The sequence below is a fragment of the Ictalurus furcatus genome, chromosome 7 (assembly GCF_023375685.1).
Source record: "Ictalurus furcatus strain D&B chromosome 7, Billie_1.0, whole genome shotgun sequence".
Classification (NCBI taxonomy): domain Eukaryota; kingdom Metazoa; phylum Chordata; class Actinopteri; order Siluriformes; family Ictaluridae; genus Ictalurus; species Ictalurus furcatus.
In genome coordinates, this window is record NC_071261.1 from 13,901,576 (window position 1) to 13,928,571 (window position 26,996).

At 36.9% G+C, this 26,996-nt stretch overlaps 2 protein-coding genes across 4 annotated transcripts in view; both read right to left on the minus strand.

Moving 5' to 3' along the window:
- Positions 1–2,562: 2,562 nt before the first annotated feature.
- On the minus strand, positions 2,563–7,626 carry zgc:66427 (uncharacterized protein LOC406256 homolog). Of its 2 annotated transcripts, none has more exons than XM_053628729.1 (5): positions 6,496–7,626; positions 5,621–5,713; positions 4,821–4,926; positions 4,599–4,687; positions 2,563–3,776 (listed from the first exon to the last, which is right to left on the minus strand). In XM_053628729.1, exons 1-4 carry the CDS (start codon positions 6,962–6,964, stop codon positions 4,630–4,632), a joined length of 726 nt encoding a protein of 241 aa, XP_053484704.1. In that variant the 5' UTR covers positions 6,965–7,626; the 3' UTR covers positions 2,563–3,776; positions 4,599–4,629. The 2 variants fall into 2 exon arrangements, with proteins under 2 accessions (XP_053484704.1, XP_053484703.1); XM_053628728.1 differs by having other exon boundaries at positions 5,621–5,716.
- A 485-nt stretch (positions 7,627–8,111) lies between these two features.
- The window catches only part of myom1b (myomesin 1b), a 40,745-nt gene continuing 21,860 nt past the window's right edge, over positions 8,112–26,996 (minus strand). Inside the window, exons 19-40 of one of the 2 annotated variants that reach the window (XM_053628726.1) lie at positions 25,215–25,411; positions 24,981–25,107; positions 24,675–24,859; positions 22,891–23,005; positions 22,415–22,571; positions 21,881–21,987; positions 21,177–21,221; positions 20,226–20,362; positions 19,918–20,062; positions 19,752–19,811; positions 18,666–18,733; positions 18,443–18,556; positions 17,715–17,802; positions 17,566–17,604; positions 17,178–17,283; positions 16,874–17,037; positions 16,705–16,741; positions 16,570–16,592; positions 16,403–16,458; positions 14,217–14,432; positions 8,865–9,132; positions 8,112–8,726 (exon numbers count right to left, since the gene is read on the minus strand). In XM_053628726.1, the coding sequence (XP_053484701.1) occupies positions 8,596–8,726; positions 8,865–9,132; positions 14,217–14,432; positions 16,403–16,458; positions 16,570–16,592; positions 16,705–16,741; positions 16,874–17,037; positions 17,178–17,283; positions 17,566–17,604; positions 17,715–17,802; positions 18,443–18,556; positions 18,666–18,733; positions 19,752–19,811; positions 19,918–20,062; positions 20,226–20,362; positions 21,177–21,221; positions 21,881–21,987; positions 22,415–22,571; positions 22,891–23,005; positions 24,675–24,859; positions 24,981–25,107; positions 25,215–25,411 (2,585 nt within the window). In that variant the 3' untranslated portion in view covers positions 8,112–8,595. Of the gene's footprint in view, positions 8,727–8,864; positions 9,133–13,092; positions 14,433–16,402; positions 16,459–16,569; positions 16,593–16,704; positions 16,742–16,873; positions 17,038–17,177; positions 17,284–17,565; positions 17,605–17,714; positions 17,803–18,442; positions 18,557–18,665; positions 18,734–19,751; positions 19,812–19,917; positions 20,063–20,225; positions 20,363–21,176; positions 21,222–21,880; positions 21,988–22,414; positions 22,572–22,890; positions 23,006–24,674; positions 24,860–24,980; positions 25,108–25,214; positions 25,412–26,996 lie in introns of those variants that run through there. The other variant, XM_053628727.1, reaches the window with a different exon arrangement.

The window sequence follows — 26,996 nt, forward strand, 5'->3', positions numbered from 1 at the left end:
TAAAATATTTTAAAAATCTTTTTTACAGTTTTATTTATTGAGATGTTATATAACAATCACACTGTAAGAATTAAACACTAAAACAAACCTTATATTACATTTTAATATCTGATTATTTTTCTGTTATAGAAATTTAATTTATTTGTAAAGTGTGTGTGTGTGTGTGTGTGTGCGCGTGCGTGTGTGTGTACAGAGGGAGATGAATTGCATGTAAAATATAAAAACTAGTTTTGCCTCAATAAAAGTATAATGTTTTATTTGAATATTGGTTATTGTTTTCATTTACATTTCTGGCATTTTGGCAGAGCGACTTGCATTTATCTGAGCAGCTGAGGTTTAAAGGCCTCGTTCAGCAGCTTTTCAGTGAAGGGATTCGAACTCATAACCTTCACCTAATGCTAATTTTCCCCAAATAGTCTGCTGTAGGGAACCTCATCCTAAAGTGTCTCTGATAAAAACATAACCGTAATTTATTTATAATTGTTTTTTTTTTTCAGTTTATAAAATCCACTTTATATTTTTCTGCATAGATTTGATACACACTTAACACAGCTTTTAACTTGCATTAATTACCGTTCATTAATGAATGAACTAAGTAAGTAAGTTAGTGTTAATGTGTGTTTATTTCTGCTCATTGGTGTTTTCTTTTATCAGTAATTCCTTTAAAAAACGTCTGCTTTCAAAACTCACTTTACTGAACTCATATTACAGCTGAAATGTGTGTATGTGTGAGAGAGTGTTTGTGTGTGTGTGTTTATTAGATAATAAAGCACTTCTGCTGTTATTTACAGAGTTTTAACACACTGAGTGACACAATAACGTTGTTTCCCTGTTTCCTCTCTGTGCTGAAACCTCAACACTTCCAGTTTAGAAACTCAGTAAATGTTCTTCAGCCGTGTCTGTTTTCTTTTCATTATTTCATTTTAATATTTTATTTATTTTAATTTTTAAATTTAATTTAAGTTTATTTAATTACCAAGAATTATTTCCAGTTATCAGTTCACTGGCTGTGTTCCAAATCAAAAACTTTATCAACTTTTCCAGCCTTTTGTTGCCGCGTCCCAACTTTTTTGAGACGTGTTGCGGCCATCAAATTCAAAATTACCTTTTCTTCCCTTAAAATGGTACATTTAAAAAAAAAATATGTTTTCTATGTTCTATTGTGAATAACATATGGGTTTATGAGATTTGAAAATCATTGCATTCTGTTTTTATTTACATTTTACACAGCGTCCCAACTTTTTTGGAATTGGGGTTGCATAGCCAATTTATTAATAGATATCTGGAGAAATTTAAACCCCACTTCCAGACACGTCTCATGGTTCAAACCAAATACCACTTCTAGATCAAGAATTGAAGTGATAATCTGCCAAGTCTGAGTTTTTCTCACACAACCTCTGTAAAGATTCCGGAGTAAATTACCTACCTCTTTTTTCCGGCTAACTCAGTGATCCTCTGATCTAATCCCATTCGAACGAGAATGTCTGTGATTGCTGATCATATTTTTTCACAACACTTTTCCTTGTGTGTTTTGGCCAATGTGAACTACAGTAGAAGTATGGATGTAGATGTTTTTGCTACCCGACGAAGTAAAAAATTAAACTAATAAGAAGAGCCAAATCGCGTAAATTGTTAAGATTGGCTGCTGTAATATCAGTGTCATGTGATTACTCACTTTCCTTTCCGCACTCAATTATATCATGTTTTAATTATACACTGTAAAACCAGATAGTTCATTTAACTCAAAAAATTTGAGAAAACAAATTACCTCAAAATTTGATAAAGTTGATAAATCAATTTCTTTAAGCCAAATTACACTTAAATATAACAAAAATGTAACTCAAACTTGTTATATTTAATTTAGTGTATTTGGCTTAAAGAAGTTGATTTACCAACTTTATCAAATTTGGAGGTAATTAGTTTCCTCACATTTTTTGAATTAAATGAACTTATCCGGTTTTACAGTTTATAAGTAATCACGTCTTTATTTCAGTGGGTTTATTATAAGCAGCTGGTTCTAAAAATCATGTGAAGCTTATTTTAGTAAGTTAAAAAAACAAAAACAAAACTAATTATAATGAATTAAAATTAAATCAATAAATTAAGAAACTGTACTTTTTAAATTTAAAAAGTTCTTATGCACACATCCAGAGCACATGATCTTCTGCAACTTCTGTAATAAACACGGAGATGTTAGTCCCGTCCGTATCGGTACCGGAATCACAGACCTCGACTGATAGGAACTGTAACTCAAACTACGTTTAGAAAACTAGTTCCATCCAAACAGTGCTTTATTTGGATCTCTGAGGGGTTTCCTTCCAAAAATTTCGGCAATCTTGGTCAAACCAATTTTTATCACTTTTTGATACAGTGTTTTGTCTGTTTTTTTGTCTTTAGACTTGATAGTTTTGCGTTTTTTAAATATATATATATATATATATATATATATATATTTTTTACAACATATAAATGATATCTTTAACCCCTGCTTTAGTGTGAGTATAGGTGGTATCCAGGAAGTTATCGAAGAGCATTTTTAGGAGTATTGTTTGGCACGCTCTCTCTCAGTCCCAATCTTTAACAAACACCTTTATTGTAAAAATACATACAAAACCATTTTTATTTACAGACGTACAAAATGAAACATGCAAACACGTTTACACTGTAAGAAATAAACACTGAGTGTAGGGGTGTGTATGCAGCCAATTCTTATTCAAATTTTAACTCGCACCAGCATGTAACATCTCACAGTGTAGATATAAAAACAGATTTATTCATGGTGTTGAGTTGTAACAGCATTTCACTCACTATAAATTACATCATCACCTTCATCACCACTGTAAATGTGTTTCATGACTGTTTGTTTAATAGCACTGCCTTTAAAACACACACACACACACAAGTTTATCTGTGCTCAAGAGGAAAATCATCTCATAGCTCTTATAAATAATAGTGATGATGATGGTACTGATGACATCACACCTGAAAGGCTGAAACACACACTAACATATTGGCAATAAAAATGCTACAGGAGTAAAGTTTATTATAAATATGTTTACAACACGTTTGGCAAAAATCCAGAGCGAGGCTAATAATAATAATAATAATAATAATAAACTTAAATAGGTAGACTGTAATTTAATGTAAAGCACCATGAGCTTTAATTTGATGCTATTATTATTATTTATTATAATAAACAGAACATTTCTGTGTTTAATAAATGTGTGTTTAAAATGGTCACGTTGGGAAAAAGTAAAACATTTTCACTTCCTTAGAAAGTATGCAAAGTCCACTTCCTGTGTCCAAATGGAGTCATAAGGACATGAGAGTCCTGTTCATCCACATGTCTGTCCCTCCCCAAACCCTAATCACTCCACCCCACCCCCCTCACACACACAAGGGCACAGCCAATCAAACTCCAGCAAAAAAAAAACCCCAAAAAAACAAGTTACTGTGACCTGAAGCATCCAAAGTGTGTAATGAGACAAGGCCGAAGGTCCGAACTGCACGAGTACAGGTAATAAAATAAACTCCTTTAGTTCATAAAAGACCAACCATAAAAATCTCCAACCAACCAACACACACACACCCCGAGGCTCATTCCTTTCTGAGTGTGAATCAGTTCAGCTCGTCTTTGGGGTTTATATAATTGCTTTAGTGTCTTGCAGCGAGTGATGTCCTGTGGCAGTGAAAAGTAAAAGAGCAACTCGTTTCAGTTTCAGTCCTCCTCCACCCACACTGTAGCACACTGACGAAGCGAGCAGCAGCACGGAGTCCTGAAACATACACGCACAATTTAATACTGCAAAACTAAAAAACACTGTTCCAATAACATTATTAGCCAATAACACAATAAAATGTCCACTTTTCTGCCAGTGGATCTCAAACTCACTTCTTTGTCCCAAAACACAATAGTGCCCTTGTTTACTTATTTTGAAGGATTTTATACAATGTTTGTTGCATGTTTAGCTAGCTGAGGTGTGTGTGTGTGTGTGTGTGTGTGTATGTCTCCACTCTGACTTCCTCATAAATCCACCTACACATGGAAGTGTTTCCTAGGCACGTTACAGACATTCCTGTAACGCAGATGAGAATATCACTCCACACTCGGGTTGCTAGAATGATGCGAGAACGATGTGTGACGTGATTATTCAGAATTTAACGGGTGCAATATCAACGTTATTCACAAAAATATTGTGTTTGTGAACCTCTAACCCAGACACCCAGTGCTGCAGTTTAACTGTATTTACTCTGTGAGACAGTAATTTTAGTTTTTGTTACTGCATTGTATAAATTTATACAACTTATAAATAACTTTTATTTTGACATGACTGGTGATTGAGGAAGTTGGGATTGAGCAAGTGTTCCCTCTCATGTGCTCCAGCTTTGCTTCTGTGTTTCTTTTCCTGCCCATTCAAAAGTTCTTATCTAAATTATACTAGTTTCTCACTGCAATAATTCAATTCTTTGTTCAGCTCAAATCCACACTTTGATGTCTTTTCTCAGTGTAACGTGCTGAAGAACACATTCGTGTTTCCAGTGTTGGACGTGTTGAAGATGATGTTGGTAATGTTGGTGGTGTTTTCGTGTAAACTGACCTGAGTTGAGCAGTCAGAGAGGAAACCAGGCTCAGTTGAAAGGATGTTCGGGGCAGCAGGGTTTCACTGAGCTCCACGAGTCTATACACCTTCAGAGTGGAGGAAGAGGAGGATCAGGACAATGTGGAAATGACATGCACTGTTCTTTATGCTCGGACAGAGAGACAGACAGACAGACAGAGAGAGAGAGAGAGAGAGAGAAAGAGAAATGGGTTTGGTTACTTTTTGTGGTAGACACAGAGACAGGCGAGGCGAGCGATGGTGTCCCCCTGCAGCAGCTCCTCCAGGCAGATGGAACATTCTCCACTGTCTTTACTCAGAACATCAGCTGCAGGAAACACAGCACACACATGGACACTCAACTAGAGCACTAATGTGTGATTTAGGATACTACTGCTGAAATGTTCACTTTTAACTTCTAAATCAAATCACAGAAACTTCCAGAACCTGCATTTATTTGATTTATAATTCAAATTAATGTCACGAGTAACAACCATTTTAAACTTAAACACTTTCAGCATTCATTTATTTCCCTAATGAACGTTACACGCGCTGCTGTATTTCTGAGTGGCTGTGAACATGTAATCATGAGTGTTTGTCTTCCACATCACACACATTCTCCTGTTTCTGTGTTAAAGTTCATCTTCATGACGAACAGAACAGAAATGACCGGAATGAGGTCGGTACCTCATTGTCAAGTTTTCCCCAGAGTGTGAACGCTCCTTAATGTGAGAACTCAATCTCTCTGCTTCTCATTCAGTAAAAAGAACACTCTTAATGATGATTATTTACATTTGAGGTCATTTGAATAACTTGACTGAAACATGCCCCACCCCCACATTGGATTCCCCACTTGCTCAACCAATCAGCTTCTTCTTGACGCAACACACATTTACATCATTACCTGTGCAGATGTGAGGTTTTTCCATTTCAAGCAACACTTACTCAATCCCTTTCTTTACAAAATAACACAGATATTGCAAACATGTAGATGAATAAAACAGTAAAAGAAATTAATTTACTGTTATAAGGCAGAGTTGGAGATGTGAGACAGGTGAGCAGGTGCTCCTCAATACGACCTCCAGGGAACGTCCTGGTGCAGAACGGACAGCGCACTGCTGAGACAGAGAAACACACAGAGACAGACAGACAGACAGACAGAGAGAGAGAGAGAGAGAGAGAGAGAGAGAGAGAGAGACACACACACACCGACAGGCAGACAGAGAAGATATAGAAAGTGAGATAATACACTGCAGGGACTCGTGTTTATTGTGCTGCAGCAGTCTCTACTTTAAATCTGTACAGTGTTTAAAAAAACATATAACATGTAAATCCTCACTCCTGAGCTCCACTGTGTTCCTGCTGCGAGTGTACGTACGCACGCGAGGGTGCGCGTACACACACACAGAGAACAGGAATGGAGTCTTGTAAAATGTACGTTGTTCCTGTCTGTGTACATCTGACTCATTTCCTGTTTTAGAGGCAGTTTAATATTTCCTCACTGACACTTTATGCGACTTTGTCCTCTAACGCAGTAAATAAAAGGCATTAATACTCTCACAGCTGTGATGACAGTTTACTGTGAATTTTATTGTAAATTTGGGATTATAGTGATTATTTATAGTGGGTTGCCAGATTGCATTCTCCTTGGGAGCATTTCTAACTCGCATTTAAAAACGTTTATAATATTGAATAGGGAATCTGAGACAATTCTTCAATCCAATTAACAACACGACATCTCTTTATAGAGAATCGCACAGATATTAATTTAGTTACAATTCGCTGGGAAACCCTTAAAAGAGCTGAAAACGGTATATCATCTGGCAACCCTGTTGTTATGCTAACAGCGGATAGCTAGCTAGACGAAGAATAATAAACTCCTGCGTGTTTAACTTACTGCTGTGTCTGACTCTGTACAGTCCGATCCACGCCTCTGAAACCGGTCTGGCAGTCCGGACCCGCGCCGACCTCGCAGTGCTGTTCCGCGCGGAGGAGTGTCTCCGAGCACCGGCTAGTCGCTCAGCGGAGGCCCGGAGCGCGACACTGCCCGCGGGCTCCTCTGAGGGGAAGCGTTCGGGGCTTCCGGGACTGTCTTCATCGTTATCAATCTCCGGCTCAACACTGCGGCCGGTACTGTTATCGCCGTCCGTCGGGGAAACGCGGCGCCCAGTGTCCGAGTCACTGCCTTCTTCACTGCGGCTCTGATTCGCCTCCGAGTCGCGGTCGAAGCTGGAGGAGAACTCGAGCGCGAGGCTGCTGGGCCTGGAGCTGCGGATCCGCCGGAAAGACTCTCGCTTTACGCCGCCGTCCTTCTCCAGCGGTCCGCACACCGATTCCTCCTGTAACCGACTCGATCTTATCCCCATGATGCTTAGAAAGAACTGCGTGGTTAAATTGTTCGGCGGATTTTGCGCTTCCGAACGTTTACATGGTATTAAAAGTCTAAAATTACGCCAAGATTCAAAGTTTCTCTTTTTTCCCCTTTTTTGTTCTTGCTAGCTTAGCATTAGTTCCCATTCGTTTCGGTCGTTTTCAGCAAACCCCGCCCCTCCCACGTTACGACTTTCTGATTGGCTAATCCATGCTGGTGACTTCTTCGTCGGTTTGAACTATTTGCCCAATCATTACAGTAGGACTGTTCTTGAGCCCTATGTTCAATAACAAAAACAGTAACGTCTGTAAAAATTGTAGCATCCTCATTTTATAGGGTACAATGTAAATATTATGACTGTTTGAGTTAGGATTAAAATTCACCACTGGTCTTCCATAGTGTTTGGACCATGTTAACCATGGGTAAAACCACACATTGTACCTCACTTACTGTTACCATCCATCCATCCATCTTCTATACCGCTTTATCCTTTTCAGGGTCACGGGGGAACCTAGAGCCTATTCCAGGGAGCATCGGGCACAAGGCGGGGTACACCCTGGACAGGGTGCCAATCCATCGCAGGGCACAATCACATACACACTCACACACTCACACCCATTCATACACTACGGACACTTTAGACACGCCAATCAACCTACCATGCATGTATTTGGACTGGGGGAGGAAACCGGAGTACCCGGAGGGAACCCCCGCAGCATGGGGAGAACATGCAAACTCCACACACACAGTGAACCCTGTGCTCTATTCTATAAAGCCAAATAGTATTAAATGTGTTGAAAGGATGTTCGGTATCAGCAAAAAAGTGAATAACATTCCTGGTATACGCACAGGACAGGCAACTAGAAAAAATTCATAATAAGCTGGCAACTCGTTATATAGCAGAACATTAGACAAGTGTTTTTAATATTTAGCTTGTTCTTCTATGCATACTTTCTCTCTGCTTCGAACAAACATCTTACAGTTCCATGCTTGGTGGTCATGTGTAGTTATTCTGCTGTGTTCATATACCTGGTAATTCCGATATATTTCCACTACATTCTGCGGTTGCTGTGTCTGTCTTTACTGTCTCTCTCTTTCTTTGTTCCTATCAGGACAGGTGTGTCCTAGGATATAGTGTATGTACACACAGTCTTCTTTACCACTTATCTGCCACCAGTTATCCAGTCCATCCGTTTAACTCGAGACAGTCATTCAGACACATACACCCACATGATACCGTACTTCAATTGATCTATGTAGAGATGTAAGGATGTAAGGAATGTATGTCATCTACGTAAATTCACAAAAATTTATTTTCACATTTACGCAACACAATAAAAATATTTAATAATGTATTAATCAACGACTACATGGAAATTGTTTTACTCATGCATTTGTATACCTACTACCAACTGGTATTTTCCTCTGCTGTAGTGAAATGTACTTAACAGAAACTTGGGACAATGCCCATTAACACCTCACACCACTCAAGCACACATAAACAGGTACAAAGAAAATCTGTCTCTAGCTAAATATTAAAGTTAATACTGTCTGATACAAATTCCTAGATATTAATATCTAAATATCAACCAATTTTGTTACTCTAACTCACTCCTTCACTAGCTCTCACACATCTGATGCTTCACGCCCTGGATCATGGAGAGGCATGGTTTCTGTTCCAGGTGTAACAGGTGTTGTTGTGGGGGTGGGATCATGTGACTCCGCCTCTCCAGTAGGGATTTTCAGAATAACAGATTCTGGATAAAACAGCACTGGTTAGAACTACACATTGTGACAGATTAATATATGTCCATGGCTCATTTACATAACTATAGATGAATAGATATATAGATAATGTTGTACTGTGGATATAATTAAGAACTTTGCCATCTTACCTTTCCTCTTCATCACTTTCTTTTTCTCCCTCTTTTTCTCATCTGTTGCCTTTTTCTTGGGTTTCTCCTCTGATGGGGAGGTTGATGTCGGAGAGAAAAGTGTTGTGGATGCAGGCTTTGGACTTGGTGGAGTAGATGTAGCTGGTTTTGATTTGTTTGGTGTTGGAGGCTTAGATGAACATGCTGTGGGCCCAATCACCACATTGCCATGTTCATCAGTCAGGTATGAAACCACACCCAGATCACCCATGTTCTCCGTGACTTCCAACTGATGAAGTTAGGACACAGGTTAGTGGCATTATAAATATTCTCACAATGGGCATGGATTATCAATCTTTTAATAAAGTTGTGTGTAAATGTGTGCAAAGCCAAACTGAACTAAAAGTTTTGAATAGATTTACAAAAGTTTCAGAAACGCTGATATTCTTTGTATTCACGTGCAAATGCTGATCACCCATAAAGTGCAAAGGTATTCCCAACACAACTCATTTGCATGTAGTGATGCCCACAAAGCTCTATAAAAGTTCATATGTACAGATAGCTGAGAGCACAAAATGAATGATTAGGGCGAAGGCTGAAAGGCATAAGTGGAAATTATTTTGACTCAAAATGATCGATAAGGTTAAAGCCTGAAGTGGAAGTTATTTTGACTCACTTCTATGCCAATAATTTTTTTAAATAATATATTATATTACTAATAATTCAATTCAGTTCAATTGTATTTGTATAGCGCTTTTTACAATAGACATTGTCTCAAAGCAGCTTTACAGAAATATCAGCACAGTATATAGATATTAAAGGTGCAAATTTATCCCAACTGAGCAAGCCACTGAGTGGCGACGGTGACAAGGAAAACCCCCTAAGATGTTTTAAGAGGAAGAAACCTTGAGAGGAACCAGACTCAGAAGGGAACCCATCCTCATCTGGGTAACAACAGATAATGTGAAAAAGTTCATTATTGACTTATATGAAGTCTGTATGGCCTTAGGAGCAGTCGTAGTCCCAGCAGTCTGGAATTGGAGAAGATTTGAGCTCCATCCAGAGGCAGAAAGGATAATAAGCGAGCACTTTCATCAGCTGAGGCATTTGTTTATGTTACGTGTTATGGCTATGTGCAGACATGGCAGAATTTATTCTGTCCTAATTTAATGATTAGTTTCATTTGTCTTAATTTATCGGTTTGTGTTGGCTCACTTTCTTTATTTTCCATATTCTTTCATTAATGCTAATAATACAGAATGACTAGTTTTCAACAAATTGTTCTTGATGGTATCTTAGTCCCTGACCTAGTGAACTAGCATGAGGATGTGTTTTTGATAGAGACTCCAAAGCTTTTCTACAAGTTGTCCTGGATAAGGGCGTAATAAAAACAAGAAATTTAAACTTGACAGTATATTCCATATACTGTAAGAGTGAAGTAATCCATGTAATTTATATGATTTTAAGTCGATGAAGTTGAGGTTTACATTGGTTAGTCTTCTTATGCATACTGTAAATTTACACACACCAAGGAGCAATGGCAGGATACGAACATGTTTATAAAATTAGGAGATTTTTACCAATTCCAAATTCCTTATGAATTGCTCATATGAATGATTTACAAATAAATCCATTCATAAATGGGGACTGATGTTTGGTTTAATATTAACTTCATACCTACTAACCATAAATCTTCTAGATTTGTGTTACAAAAATGCAAACCTTAATAAAAAGCTCTATTTTGAGCTGGGTATTTCTTCAGTGTGTTTAAATGAAAAGCTATCCTACCGATCTCTGTGCATACAGAAACACCCAGTTTGTTCTGTCACACACATACACTAACTGATATTCTTATCATCCTAGTTAAATATTTATAAGCTGCATTGCAATACTGTTTTTAATGCACTGTTGTTGACTTCCCCTAATGACTTATAAGTGTGTATCACTTACACCACACAACTGGTCACTTGCAAGACAAGAGGCCTGGGGTTATCTAGAACCCCAAATACATTCTGGGTCTGATAAATGCAAAAGTACCCATTATTGGTATTACCTCTGGAATCACCACATTTATCTGAGTAATATGTATAGCAATCTAAGGAATCATCATTGCTTTAATGAGCTATTTGCTGTTTTACTCAAATGGCAAATTTGTTTTCTTGGTGAAATACAATTGATCTATAAACTGACAAGTGTGGCTTGTATCCTACAAATGGACAACAATCCAAAGCAAGTAAAAAGTAACAGAAAAGAAACCAAGAATAATTAATACAAAAAAATTGAAAGCTGGTCAATGATGGGAATACAAGTTACTAACGAATATATCAGATTCAGAAAAGGAAATGCAAACATCTTTAAAACCACACTAACACACTAAAGGCCCTATTTCCATACCAATCCATGAGTAATTTGCTGGTTAAAGTTGGTGAGTTGATATTTTGATTGGGCGTGATTTTCCTCATCATACATTAATGCACTTTGCCAATGGATGGAAGGGCAAAAAGGGGGTGTGATATTTAAATTCCTCAGATGCATTCCAAATCCATTTTGGTCCAAAACGGCATGCCTCCCAAGACCCCCGCCCCCCCTTAGTAGTATTTTCGTGACTTTGTGCAGCCTTTTAAACCCCATCCCATTTTGTTACAACCTGGTTTATGTATGTTGATTGAAATAAGTTTAACAATGACAGCCAGGTTTTAAACAGGGTTTTAAGATGCAGGTGAAATGCAGGTACTAGATGCAGGTAAATGCTGATCTTCTTAAGATAACTGTAACAGCTCAACATGTTAAACTCATGAAAACTGAGTTACTTATTTGCTTACCTTGAATGGTTGTTTTTCACCCTTGTGCCTCCTAGAAAAGGTCCTTATATCATATAACAAATGGCAGAAATGTGGGCATTTTTATGAAAGGAAAGGTTTACTAGATGTCCTATAAGAGTCATCATAAATACGTTAGTAATACTAGTTTATGATGCATATTGTGGATGCACCACATGAGTTTACTGTTATGTGTCAAAGCAAGGTTAGAAAATATTTGAGTAATAATTTAGTCAAGTATTATTGAAGCTAAACAGTTTTATACTTCTTGTACACTGTTTTCCCCTCCTTTTTCATTTTCATTTCTCCATTTTCATTTCAACCTTCAAAGTACTCATTAAAAAATCTCAAATGTCATAACATTTTTTTCTGTCTATTTTTCTCCTGCACAGCTGCTATCGCTTTTTAAAATGTGTTTAAAATCAATTCACATCAACGTCAAATGAAACCGTGCACAACTACCCTATTTTGGCAAAGGCCATTTGCCATAAAATCTAAAGAAGCATGTTGAGGTAAGTTAGCTTTAGATTTGGTAAATTTGCTAGCCGGTTTGTTTTGCTGTTAATGCCAATGTAGCATTAATTTTAAGAGAGTTGGTATGCTAATTAGTAAAAATAAATCAATAAATCATGTCTGCATCATGAAATTTTTGGTCAGTCAAAAATATTTACTGCTACTCTTGAATGTTTAATATGCTTACAAATTTGACTTTCACTCAAGTAGATCTTTGTCTCAATGCTTCTACTAGTAAGTGAGTAGAGTACCCATACCTTTACTTAAGTACAGTTTCTCTGGACTTTTTCCACACCTGGTGGCAAACCATTGCAAGTTTTAAATAAGATGGGTTGACCTTATTATATGTACTAATGATATACTTATCACCTGTATATTCTGGAGTAAATTATGTATAATGTTGAGAAGTGTTAGAATGGAAAAGTCATTTGAATGTCATCTGTAACATATTTTGAAGGCCATGATATTTTTTTTACTGTGAAAAATGTCTTATCGTGGTTCCAAAAATTTGTCATTAGACCCGTGGTCACCAACCCCATTCCTGGAGATTTACCATCCTGAAGACTTTAGCTCCATCCATAGCCATGCCCATCTGACCATGTAATCACTGCCTTAAAAAGTTCTTGATCAACTAAAACAGGTGTGTTATATTTTGGTTGGAGATGACACATGCAGGAATGTGGATCTCAAGGAAGAGGGTTGGTGACCACTGCATTAGACAAAAGAAAAGCCAGAGAAGTCATAATTATTACAATATTGGAGCAAATTAGATCATTGCTGTACACCGCATGACATTACTGAATTAAAAATTTCTTATTCTGTGTATTTTCTCTTGAGTGTGTGTGTGTGTGTGTGTGTGTGTGTGTGTGTAAGTTAGGCTGAGAATGTGTGTGTGAGAGAGTGACTGTATGGTTTTGATACAACACAGGGATCCATGGGAAGGAACTTCATCCACAGCAGGTGCAGGAGCATGAGTGAGGGATGAGAGTGAAGTGGATGAGTACAGAAGTGGAGGAGAGCAAAGTGAATGAGAGACACAGAGAGGGAAGTGAGGGAATATGTACTCTGTTTATTTGGAACAGGACAACGACGTCATCATCTTGGAGTGACACAAGAAATGGTGCCAAAACATTAACACAGTGATACGTGATCTCACAATTTCTATGCAGTGTCCAGGAAGAGGTGAAGTTTGTGATGCAGACTCGGGAAAGGATGTTATATCCACTCAAACGTGTCAGGATGTGTAACCGTAATTAACATGCAGTGATTTATTAATGACATGACACTTCAATGACATATGATAGAAGTATTCCTAACTAAATATATTCAGAGAGCTCACTTTCTCTTCATACCTAAGCTTTCATGCTCACATCAGTGTTGCAGGTCTTTTACAATAAATCAATTCACACACAACATAATAATTGACTAAAACTAAAGTGCTGCTCTAGTCCTGAGTTAGATCACACAATAGATAAGGTTTTTGAGACTGAAGTTCAGTGATGCCACTAGGAAAGGTTCCAGATTCAGTTAATGAGGGCACTTCATGGTAATTAGCTGTAGAATCCTGATTATGGGAACTTCTAAATACTGAATATTGATTAAGGTAACCTCAGCCATACAGCATGACTTTACCAAGCATTATTAACCTTATACATATAATAAAGCATTATAAAGCACTGCTAACAGTTTTTCTACATGTCATTCTGGGGGACTAATGTGGAGGTTTGGGAAAACAATTGGACCAAGAGTTTCTTTTATTTTTCATTTTCAACCTATAACATATTTTAGCACCATTCTGTAACACTCTCCAAAGTGAAAATACCCCTAGACAGCTGACCACCTGGCTGTAATGGAGGCTTTTTGTATGCTTGCTAGTATAATGTTAAAATATTATAATTCACTTTTAAGAAGGCATTTATTAACTGGTTCTGTTAGTCTCAACCCTTGTACATATTTTCTTGCTTTTTATTGCAATCCCAGTTGTGTTTGTTGTTTTCTACTTTTTCTTGACAGGCATGTCGTCAGGGATGAAGACACTTACGGTGAAGTCGCCGCTCTCTGTGCCGTACTTGTTCTTCACCAAGATGCTGTATTTTCCCGAGTCACTTGTGTTCACGGTGGTGATGGTGAAGCTGGCAAACTTGCCAGACTCGAACTTGAGGACATAGTGGTCGTCAGACACCATCTCTCTCTCGTTCTTCAGCCAGGTCACCTCAGGCACGGGGTCTCCCGAGATATTACATGTCAGATTCAGGGCCTGGAGGAGAGATGTCAAGATGACATTGTTAGTTTTTATATTTGTCAGGGGCAAACCATGGCAAATTTTTGATTTACAGGTGCATCTAAAAAAATTACAATATCGTGGAAAAGTTAGTTTTTTTCCCGTAATTTAACTCAAAAAGTGGAACTTTCATATATTCTAGATTCATTACACATAAAGTCAAATATTTCAAGCCTCTTTTTTTTGTTTTACTCTTGATGATTATGGCTTACAGCTAATGGAAATAAAAAAGCCAGTATCTCAAAATATTAGAAATGTCAACCTGAGAAATGTCAAACTTTTTGAATTAAATTCCGATTTTTTTTTAAACTTTTCCACGATATTCTATTTTTTTTCGAGATGCACCTGTATAGACAAAATCAAATATCATAGAAACATATGAACATATGAACATGTAGTTGTAGCTACACACTGTGGATCCCTCTTCAGCTTCAGCTAGGGAAACCATTGAAGGTTATCTGTAGAACTAGGCTTGGAAAAAAACATTTTCATGAGGCTGAGCAAGGTGTTGGGCCATCCTGAGACACCTGAACAGATTTAATACACTTTGGCACAGATTCTTCAAGTCTCTGGAAGTGTACTGGAGGGATGAACACTCGTCCAAAAGATATTCACTTCCTTAGTTGGTGGAGAGTGCTTGTTAGCATGTTGCTCCAAAATCTGCCACTGATGTTTAATTAGATTGCGATCTGTTGACTGTGAAGGCTTATAGCATATGATTTACATCAGAGGTTCTCAACCTTGTACAAATAAAGCCCCCCAAGCCTTCCCTTTTATGTCTTGTTCTCACTGCCCTGTGTGGGTGAAAGGGTGCTTTCTCATATTTCCAAGAGATGGATTCAATGGATACAGGTGTTGGTAAGAAACAGAAAATATGCCAGGTCTGCCCCCTCAGAAAAAGACTAAAACCAGCACCACATGTGTACAGTGCAGTAAATACATCTGCAGAAACCACACCGTTACTTTGTGCTCATCATGTACAGAGTAATTGTTGGGGCAAAGGGGTGAAATCATCTCTACAGGATCTGAAACTTCCAAAGCACAGAGTTTATTTTGCAACAGCCTATTTAGGTAAATAAAAAATCTTTACATTACAGTAACAAGACACAGTTTCACAGTTCCTGAGAAAGAAAATGTTTAATAAATAGTCAAGTGGTAAAAAAAAGTTAAATACAGTTAAATACATTAAAAACAACTAAATATAGTTTATATATCATAATATATGTTCTCATATTTCTTCTTTTTGTAGTCTCTGACAAGCCATAATAAAGGTTTACTGTTTTAAGCTGTTCTTTGTTGTTATTTTGTGTGTATTTAAACTGTGGAAGTCATTTTGACCCATAACATCTATGGCCAACTTTTTTTCAATATAATACAAGGGTTAAAATAATGACAAATTTTAGTATAATGACTAATTTTAGAATAAAGACTGATTTTAGAATAACGACTGATTTTAGAATAACTACTGATTTTGGAATAACGACCGATTTTACAATAATGTCTGATTTTCGAATAAAGCCTGATTTTACAATAATGGCTAATTTTAGAATAATGATTGATTTTAGAATAACTGATTTTAGAATAATGACTGATTTTGGAATAACGACTGATTTTACAACAATGTCTAATTTTAGAATAAAGACTAATTTTACAATAATACCTAATTTTAGAATAATGACTATTTTTAGAATAACGACTGATTTTAGAATAAAGACTGATTTTTAGAATAATGATTGATTTTAGAATAATGATTGATTTTAGAATCATGACTGATTTTAGAATAATGACTGATTTCACATTAATGTCTAATCTTAGAATAATGACTATTTTTAGAATAACGACTGATTTTAGAATAAAGACTGATTTTTAGAATAATGATTATTTTTAGAATAAAGGCTGATGTTAGAAAAACATGAATGTAACATGTAGTTGCACGGAGTTTGTACCTTGCCCTCCTGGATGGTTACTACATCAGGCAAACCGCCTGCCACACGAGCCCGATCTGAAGAAGACAAGAAATGCATTAGACATGTGTTCACTCCTCAGCAGAGCTGAGACTCTGTATGTGTGTGTATATTTTAGTGCAGGTGTTTGCACATATACATGTACTTACTTCGTTCTGCAATGGCAGCAGCTCTGTAAGCATACAAGAAAGTTACAGGAGAAAGGGAAAGGTAAAACAGATGAATCAAATACGCATCCACATTATAGTAAGTTAAACCATTACAGGATATATTGATTGACTTACTTCAGTCGCTGGAATTCTGCATAAGCATCATCATATGCTGTAATTATGAAAACAGAAAAAACAACATTGTAAAATAAGTGTAGTGGTTCACCAAAAAGCTTATAGTGTAGTATAATTGCGTGTCTGTGTGTGTGTGTGTGTGTGTGTGTGTGTGTGTGTGTGTGGTTACCTTGTCCAGCCAGCTCTATTGTCCTCTTCAGTCCTCCTTTCCCATCAAAGAACTCGATGGCATACTTGCCCTTGTCTTTCTCTGTTGGTTCACTGATCTGCAGCCACAACTGCTCACCCACCACACCACTCTTAATTCGATCAGTAAAGGCAATGGCAGAATCCCTACATGAGAATGTGTGTTAATACCCACATTCAAGACACTGTGAAAGTATACCATCAAACACACAGAAACCATTACTTCTTCTGTCTTTGTCATTCATAACCACAAACACAGTAACTTAAAACATCAGACACACACATACTTGTGTTGCCAGGTGACGAGCAGTTCATCATTGTAATAATTGACGAATGTGTACAGGCGGATGCCCTCCTCAGTGCTCTGGATCTTCAGTAGAGTGGAAGAGTTTGCTGGACAAACACAAACCATATGTTTTAGGTGAACACAGAAAGTTGAGGCGTTATCAGTAAATCAGAAGTGTGTAATAGATTCTAAGACTTAATGTGTGGTTGTGTAGAATCCAAACCAGTGGCATTTCACTTTTAGAGTTCATTACTCATTCTGACAATTCAATGACTATTTGACTTTGATGTTCACACCGTTTATATCTGACTTTAAACATACCTATCACAATAATTCAATAGTTAGTTAATGTCATTAATTCCATTCATAAGAAACAAAGAATCTCTCACCAATAACACTGAAAACTTGGTTCATCAGGTCCTTGAATCCTGAAAATGAGAGTCAAAAAAATTGTCTGGGTACATCATTTACATCACAATGATGTAGAACCACAGTGAGAGAAAGTGATGCATATATTTAAAACGAAAGCCCAAGTCACCTTGGTCAGTCAGGTTAAGTGTGGATTTGTCTTGGCCTCTGTCATCCTTTACAATCACCTCATACACACCCGCATCCTTCTTAGAGATCTATAACATACACACACGCACACCCACACACACACCCACACACAGTGTAACTTTTTAGACTGAAACATATGATCACGTCATAAGGATGACAGATTTAAGAGAGACAGAGACATAATGGAAGGGAAAAATAAACTGAACCATTCATTGAGTAATATTAATACGATTACAGAAGAGAACAAAATAATGACTATGAAAATGTATAATTTGATAGTCATCCGACAGTCAGAAACTGAACTATGATAGTGTTACATAGAACACTAGAATGCTTATTATTCATAATTGATCTATACATTGAACCTCTAAAGACAACATGATGTTTCACAGAGTTGTTTTTGCTGTGCATCACATATAATATACACACATTCATAACCACAATGACAAACAAGCAAGGAACAGCAGATTTAGCAGAATGCTCTTAAATACCTATAATGGATGCTCTATTATATTATTTTTGTTATTGTTATTAATATTATGTTTCTCTCATAGTAAAAGACTGTTCTGAGATAAAAAATGAAACTGATTTCAAGATTCTCACACTTAAATTATGTATCCAGGATTCATAATTCAGTTAAAACCATGGAATCATTTGTGGAAAAACATGGAATACATCAACAAATATGATTTCTAAAAGTAGTCTTACCTTAGTAATCTCCAGCGTCAGCACTCCCTCAGAGAAATCCAGTTTCTCACTGGCCTTTATCTCTCTTCCATCCTTATACCACAATGCTACAGAGTCCTTCTTCATGTTACCCACCTTTTTAAATACACACACACACACACATACACACACACACACACACAGTTAGAAAAGTTTCATACATTGTAATTGTGCTGAACTGAACAGAACAGTATGAAATACTCACCTTGCACTTCAGTCTCACAATGCACTCGGGTGTGACCTCGTAACTTAGATACTCCACAAAATGAGGACCTGCAAGGGAAACAAAAGAGTGATTAAACACACACAAAAACACACAAAATGTGAATGCCAGAGTATGGAAATGGAGTGCAAATTTAAGTTCTGTTTTGTTTCCTATCCTGCCATGTGCATAATTTTTCCTGCCTTAAAAAACCCACTTGCCTGCTTAAAACTGTCATTAGAATGAATCCACACTTCTCAGTGTAAAAGTGTATTTAAACACATATTTTAGCTGATATTTTATATAAATATCAGCATTGAAAACATCACAAACAATCAAATACTAGTGTTTTTAAAGGTTTATTAACCAACACATCATACCATCAGTGTATACTCAATGGTTCTTCTGTTGTCCCTGTGAAGGAACTAATCGCGATCACGACTTAATTTTCTTGTGAGACTGACGTGACATAAAAGTTGTTTTCTCGCGATCACGACTTAGTTTTCATGAGAAAACAAGAAAAAAAATAATGCATGGCCCCTTAGGGCTTCCGTAAGTAAGCCCAAAGCTTCTAGAACCCTAGAAAAGGGAGTGTTTCCCTGTCAGAAAAGGCTCAAAGTATAATCCTTTTAGGAAGCTATGAACCCATAACTATACAAAGAACACTTAAACCATTTGAAGATTTTTTTTGTCTAAAAATGTGTATTGAGAGTCTAACACGTTTGTTCATATTTTTCCAATGTAAGGTTTTTAACGTTTAACTGATCAAACATTACTTTGTGATTTTTAGATGATATTAAATTGATCAGGGTAATTTTCAGGACATCCGTCTTGTGTGTTCTCCACTGCTATTTATGCTCAAGCTAGAAAATGATTGTGCAACACCAACGCCACATATTTTCCTGTTTCTTACTATTATCCATACCAGCAGTTCTATGTTTAATTTATTATGACTTTAATCTTGACTTGCCTGTAATAAATTGTATTCTTGCCCATTCTTGATAGCTTGAATGAAAAAACAAACAAACCCCTCATATCCTGTGCTGAGCCACATGATCCTTTTTTCTTCTTTCTCTAGTGAATGCTTACCTTGTTTCCTGTGCCATTCTTTCCTCTGGAACTCGGATTCTTTTTGCAATTGTTTGAAAACTGCAAAAACAGAATATGAATCCTGTTTATTTGCTTTATATGATAAAGTGCTGAAGATGTTAAAGTGGAGGGGGGGGGGGGGGATACGGGTTTAGAGAGTGTGTACCTTCTCCTATAAGTACCAGGCTGGACTGGTTGGTGGCTTTGCCATCCTGGAGTTGGAAAGTGTACGTTCCTTCATCCTCTTTCCCCAGTGACTCCATAAACATCTCAATGATACCAGTATTCTTATCAAAGTTCATCTTATATTTCTGAAACAGACAATTAGACACTCTTGAATACATACAGGAGTGCCTCCATAGCACTCAACCTGATTACCTCACCCAATAAATCAATCTGATGTCCTTTATATCAGAAAAAATACATACATCTCCAGTGAATAAAACTGTGTGTGCATGAACTGTGTCTGCTCACCTCCCCCTGAGAGATCAGGTTGTCATTGAAAACATATTCAACTTTGCCGTTAGCAGAAATCTTCTCAGCCTGCAGCCAGAAACGAACCCTACCTTTCTCTAACAACTGCACACCTAACTCTGATTTCAGAGGAATAACTACAAAGAAAATGGAAAGAGGAAGTGTACAGATGAGATGTGGGAAACTAAGAAGCCAAGTTGGATTTTGCAATTTAGATCAAGTGAATAATTACACATTTAATCTCACTGTGAAATGATCAGACATATACACTAGACATAAAAAACTTAAATATAATGTAGATGTGCCCTGAAGAAAATTTAACGAGATCCCTGGAATACATTTGTTGCATCCCAATTCACCTACCATCCATCCAAAAAAGTATCCGAGATTAGAATTAGTGTGTCCAAAATTGAAGTATGTCGAACTGAGTATCCCAAATGAACCCGAATGGTCTATTTTTTCCGGTAGATTTTCAAAGTGTGGGTCCATGGACACTTTTTCAGCTAATATTGCCCACAACCCCTTGCGCCGATGGAAGTTTCGTGAGTTTTGTTTGCTTTGCTGAATTCAAGAACACATTTTAGAGAGGTGTAAATGAAATGTGGAAAAAGAAATCAAGAGAATGGTAAATGAAATTATATAGTATAAATTATATAAGGAATAATGAATGAAGACAAGTTGAAATACAACGAGGAGTTTGTTTACGGTGACAGAGTGCGTAACTAGGCAGCAACATTCTCTTCTGTTACATGACGTGTTCGTATGTCCCAGTAATTGCACGCTCTTTTGCTACACGCTCAAAAGTATGTACTTTTTCTTCACCAAAAGAGTACATAATTTTAGGGCATAATATAAGTAGGTGAATTCTGATGCATCAATGGTCTTCTGTAAAATAGGCAGTTATGTAGTTGTGTTGTAAGAGGAGTCTACAAAATGAAGTCCAGTACTCACTGGGGAATTTGTGGTCATGACTGATCTTCAGCAGCTCCTTCAGGCCTGTCATAACATATGAGCACAATCTCAGTTCCAGCTCAACCCTCATAATAATGGAATAAATAGTATTACAATGAGTTAAATGAATAGCTAGGGGTCAAAATATTACTCCCTAAATTTCAAACTTACCTCACATGTAATTAATAAGCCAAGACATTATGAAATATTTACATTTATGGCATTTGGCAGATGCCCTTATCCAGAACAACTTACATTTATCTCATTTCTACAACAGAGCACTTGAGGGTTAAGGGCCCAACAGTGGCAGCTTGGCAGTGCTTGAATTTTGAACTCATGACTTTTAGCACAAATTTAATAATTGCAATTTAAGTGATATGGGTTCAAATTGTTATTGTTCATTGTTTCAACTGTTTCAGATATACTATTTACATTTTTTAAAAATATAAACAACAGAATTCAACAGTGTCAGAAATGGCATAGTCCAATCTCTTCTGTAAATAGTTTGACCTGATTGTGGAAATGCTTTAAATGTACTCTTGGTATTAACATTTTAAGCTTTTTGGCACCACTGCATAACATAAAAATGGACACCAAATTCTCTTCTTGGTTGAAAACATTTAAGGCAACTTGGATACACATTTGATTAGTTCATTTTAACCACAGGATTGTAGGCTTAAATATTGTACAACAGGTTAACATACCCTCCTCAGTCAGGGTGTAGCTGGCAGAGACTCCATCAGTGTGAGTAACAGCACAGGAGTAGATACCCAGGTCCTCCTCAGAAGGAGAGTTAAAGATCGCTTTGGACCTGCAGAAGTTAAATTAACATACATAAAGAGAAGAATATAAAGTTATAGGCTAGTTTACACATTTTAAGCAGATTTAATGGGATATACTGTACTTGTGTCTGGGGTGGTTTCAGTATCCTGTGTTTGCTTCTATTTTATTGGGTCAAATATGTTTATGCATTTATTGATATTTTATGGCTTTTCTAAGTATATTTGTATATCTTTTGTTCCTTGGTTAAAAGTTTTTGAAAAACTTGCTAATAATGCAAAGAATTAAGATTTTGATAAGGTGAATGGGATGATTGAGGTCTCTTTTTATAATCTTATAATCCATTTCAACAAAAGCAATTATGTTTATTCTAAGGTATGAACAAATGACTTAAAATAATAATAACATAACAATATTTCAGCAAGAAAGATGACTGAAATACCTCCAGACACACTTACTTGTTGCCCTTGGTCTCCATGGTCAAACGGTTAGAGTCTTTCATCTCCTCATAGTTCTTGGACCAGATGAACTTGGATTCAGCAGTGAGATTATGACATTCGAAGTTCATTGAAATCACACCTTCATCATCAACATCCACAACCAACTCCATAGTTCCTAAGAATAAGAAAGCAACATGTTTTGTTTTGTGTTTGATTTTGCATTTTAATTCAAGTGATTCTCATGTTTCTCTTGTTTCGTTTGATATATTTTAGTTTTCTTTCTAGTTAACATGTTGAGTCTTCTAAATTTACCAGGGTTTCTTCAGTAGAACAATGCAAATATCAGGACAAATCTTAACTCCTTGCTTTTGTTTTGTTGCTTGGCTTTCTTGTTACATTATACCAATAATGTATAATGCATCCGAGCATCCGAAAATGACATGTTCATAGATCATTTTGAGGCCCAAACAACGATACTTCCTCTTGTATTGTACCTGGTTTAGTCTCAGCCAACACTGGCTCTGTTTCTTCAGATGCTTTGCCCACACCAGCTTTGTTCTGAGCTCGTACACGGAAAACATAAGACACTCCCTCTTTCAGGTCCTTAATCTGGAAAGAGGAAGTGAAACCATCAGTCAATTTGTTCTTGTATACACTGATTACACCAGGGGTTCCCAAGCTAGGGGCTTGATTTACAAATGGGGTCACAAGAGGAACTCACCATCTCATCGTGTTTTTTGTTTATTTTACAAATTAATATTAGACATATTGAAGATGGATTTTGTATGCTAATATTTTGAAATGTTAATGGGGCTCATATTCAGACAAGCCACAGGGGTATATGTTATTTCAGTCTTTTCACAATCCTGACACACAGCACTTGCGTAATTCAGCAATAAAAATGGACACATTTCCTATTCATTTTCCTCGTCTAAACAAACAATGCTTGTCTCAAATTGCATATTTATGTACTAGCCTAGATTGTCATTGAGTACTAACACTAACTGGTTTTCCTATTACACACTTTGTAGAGGATTTCACAGATTGTGATTGTTGCCCAAAAAATGCTTGATTTTGATGTTGTTTTTTTTTTGTAAACTTGCAGAATATTTTTGTGCTTTTGTGTGGAAAGCTACTTGAATTGACAAAATTGCAGTTGCATGAAACTGTTTTGCACAGTCTTTCGCAGTGATGTTTGTTGTTAAATGAGATCTTTTAGCTGTACTCATGTTCTATGCACGTGAATCGAAGAGATAATTTTGAGGGAATTTTGAAGTTCCTCTGAATTTTGCAGCGTTGGTTTGATTTTCTGTTAATTTCTGTGATTGCAAAATAATTTTTCAATTTAATTACTTTTGAATGTAAGCTTAAAGTTTTTAATTTGAGACAAAGTCCATGACAACAATCACAATGATGATGGAAAGTTTTAAAGGGAGCTAGAGCTTATCAGTCTGTATAACATTGTTATGGATGAAATCGTAGAACATTTTACAGTTCAATTGGAAACCATATGTTCCCTTTCAAAGGAACCGGACCATTGCGTGAGCTTCACACTGTGGGAAGTGCCCTCATGCATGACCGGTATCTGAAGTGTGTGTAACATCATGCCTATTTATAGGCCTGCCGTGATCAGGTGATTTGGCAATTAAGCGTGTTGCGTGATATAAAAACGGCACATGTGAACTGCGCCATCAGCCTTATTATCTTCAGCAAGACTGCATATCGGTCATTTGTGTAACGCTCAAAAAAGACTCTTTATTTCCTCTCTATCTTTACAAAAAAAGAAAGAAAAATCTCTTTACTTTTCTGTCCCTTTAAAAAAACAGAGAAAAGTATGCGGCTACAGTCGCAGCCTGCTAATAGGCCTGATCTGAGAATGGACATAAAGGCCAAGCAGACAAAGAAGAAGCGATCCTGAGTGGCAACGGAGGGACATATGAGGGGACTTGAGGCTGTTAGGGCAGTTAACCCCCAGTACTACTGTAGGGCCTCCCCAAAACAAGGCTGTCCCAAGTTTTCAGTGTTCTCTGGTCAGCGAGCTGTCACAGGGCAATGAAAATCTGATGATTTCCATCCAATAGAATGTGGAAAAATTAACGTCACTTAAAGACCATCTTGCAGCGTGGAATCTACTGCCAAATGTGTCTCCATGGGTTCTGTCTACTGTAGAAAAGGGTTACTGGGTCCAGTTCAGAGCTCGACACCCCACATACTGTATTTAAAACTAATAATATTTCAGTTAACATGGACATCTCAAACATCTAGTGCACCCACAGACCTTCATGTATGTCTTGCTTGTAGCTTTCTCATTGACTCCTCTCCATTTCTCAAAATCTGCATCAGCCTCCTTGATATCAATGTAATAGCCATTGACCGCATCACGACCCTGGTACACTGGTGGTTTCCAGAGCAACACCAAAGAGTCCTTACGTACTTCCAGGACTTGAAGGTCATGTGGGGGACCTGTGTATAAGTATATTTAACTGAATAAATAAATAAACTCCAGTACAGGATGATTATAAAACCATAAATGTAATAAAATTCTCACTCATACAAACACTCAATCACTCACTCACTCACTCACCTGGCACAGCAATGGTCCACTCTTCACATTTAAAGGTCTGACTAGGCAGAGATGGGATGCCAACACCAGCCATGTTTGCAGCACGAACCTGGAACTGGTAGAACATGTTCTCCTTTAGATCAGAGACCTGTGGAGAAAAAAAAGAGAGAAATTCTGAATGACCTAAATGGTAGGATTCAAGTCACTATCTTTTAAGCTTTGGTCTTGAATGCAAGAGAACATCAGTAGACCTACCCTGTAGGCTCTCTCACTGACTGCCTTAATGTTAGCCTCATGCCATTTTCCAGGTACTCCACTGATGACCTCACGATAATCCACAAAGTACCCAGTGATGTCAGCACCACCAATGAATGTTGGCTGCTTCCAGGCCAGCACCATAGAATCCCTTACACTCTCCAACACGGAAATGCCATAGGGTGGAGCAGGGGAGGCTGGGTTAAAGAAGGACCACAGTTAGAATTTGAGAGGAAAGTCAAGATTCATTCAAGAAAAAGACTGACAACTTAGTCTGGACAGATGAAAGTAAGGTTCTCTTTAGGAAATATTTTAGTCACTAATATAGACCATGTGGAGGTTTTGTTATTTGTATCATATGGTACTCCTTGTGTTATGATAATAAAGATTATATTATTTTCCCAAACCTACTCTTTATTCCAGTGCCTGTAGTCCAATTTGGCTAAGTAACCATCATAATGGTACCTTTTGTAAAGTGTAGTAAATGTCTCAGTTCATTCTGTCTCAGTTCATTCATTTGATGGCCCTACTTAACATAGTACAAGGAAATAAATGTTTTTCAGAAAAACATCAGGACCCTTTTCATGAAGTAGTAAGGGTGGCAAGTGCACTGTGAGCTGGAGGTGACAAGAAAACTTCTCTAAGTGTGCAAGAAGGGTGTTATAATCAGAGGTTTAGCAAAACAAAAACTAACTACTACTACTAACTACAAAAAACAACAACTATACAGTCAAACTTACCTTTGGAAAATATTTAATTATCCACTCCTCTACAACATGACTAAATGCTGTGAGGGGAAAAAATGCACCAATCCATATAGTAACTTAATAAAAGACAGAGTAATTAACGTAAAGTGTTTGATCTCAATGAGTCAATATGATGAAGTGTGAAAAAAATCAGTAAACTTTACTTAACTCATTAAATCTTGGCAGTTATTAATTGTAAAGCAAATTATACTGTAACTCCTGTGAATTATTCAGTAAATGACACACGTTGGTTCATGACACTTTTGGGCAGGGATACATTGATTGGAATATCATGACAGTGGACTTTGTAGCTTAGTATATTTCTGGTATGTCAGTCACATAATGGTGATAATGTGTCATATATTGCCCAGTAACATTAACTGGAAAATTTGACAAAGGTAAGTAAAGACAGTCTAATGTGACAAGCCTGGAATGTATTATAGCATAATTGTATGCTAAAAAAATCTGTCACTTGACATCATATATATATATATATATATATATATATATATATATATATATATATATATATATATATATACTAACTTTACATTAAAAGAGACAAAAGTAGGTTTTGTGACACCTTTGTCTCTGTTGGAATAAGCCTTTAAAATTGTTTTAGACAATTGCCAGAAAGTGCTTATGTTGGTATCATATATCCCTATGACCTTTAAGGAAGGTGTTCAAAACAAAACCGGCAAAACCAATATTCAAAGCAGTCAGACATACTTACTAATTACTGATATTATGTATGTATATGCATTTAAAAAAATTCAAACAAGTGAAAATAGATGAAGAGCTAAAACAAACAGAACGAAGAAAAAAGATATTTCAGCTCCGAGAAAACCTGAAAACATGCGGCCATCCATAGAGTCAGTACTGATTGGAAGAAACTGACTCTCACTCCATCTCCTCACCTGAACCTCTGCGCCCACTTCCATTTTCTTGTTTTCTCTCTTGCTCCGAAGAAGAGTCTATTGAGGACTTACGTTTTTCCAGCACTTCAGTTGTCGGTTTGGTTATGGGTTCCATTACT

What these genes read in the sequence shown, in the direction of transcription:
- zgc:66427 (XM_053628728.1), bottom strand. Translation starts at nt 6,964, where the DNA reads ATGGGGATAAGATCGAGTCGGTTACAGGAGGAATCGGTGTGCGGACCG. An exon ending in GTACAGAGTCAGACACAGCA is followed by an intron (nt 5,717 to 6,495) that starts GTAAGTTAAACA and finishes TCTCTGTCTCAG; the next exon opens with CAGTGCGCTGTCCGTTCTGC. An exon ending in CTCTGTGTCTACCACAAAAA is followed by an intron (nt 4,688 to 4,820) that starts GTAACCAAACCC and finishes TCCACTCTGAAG; the next exon opens with GTGTATAGACTCGTGGAGCT.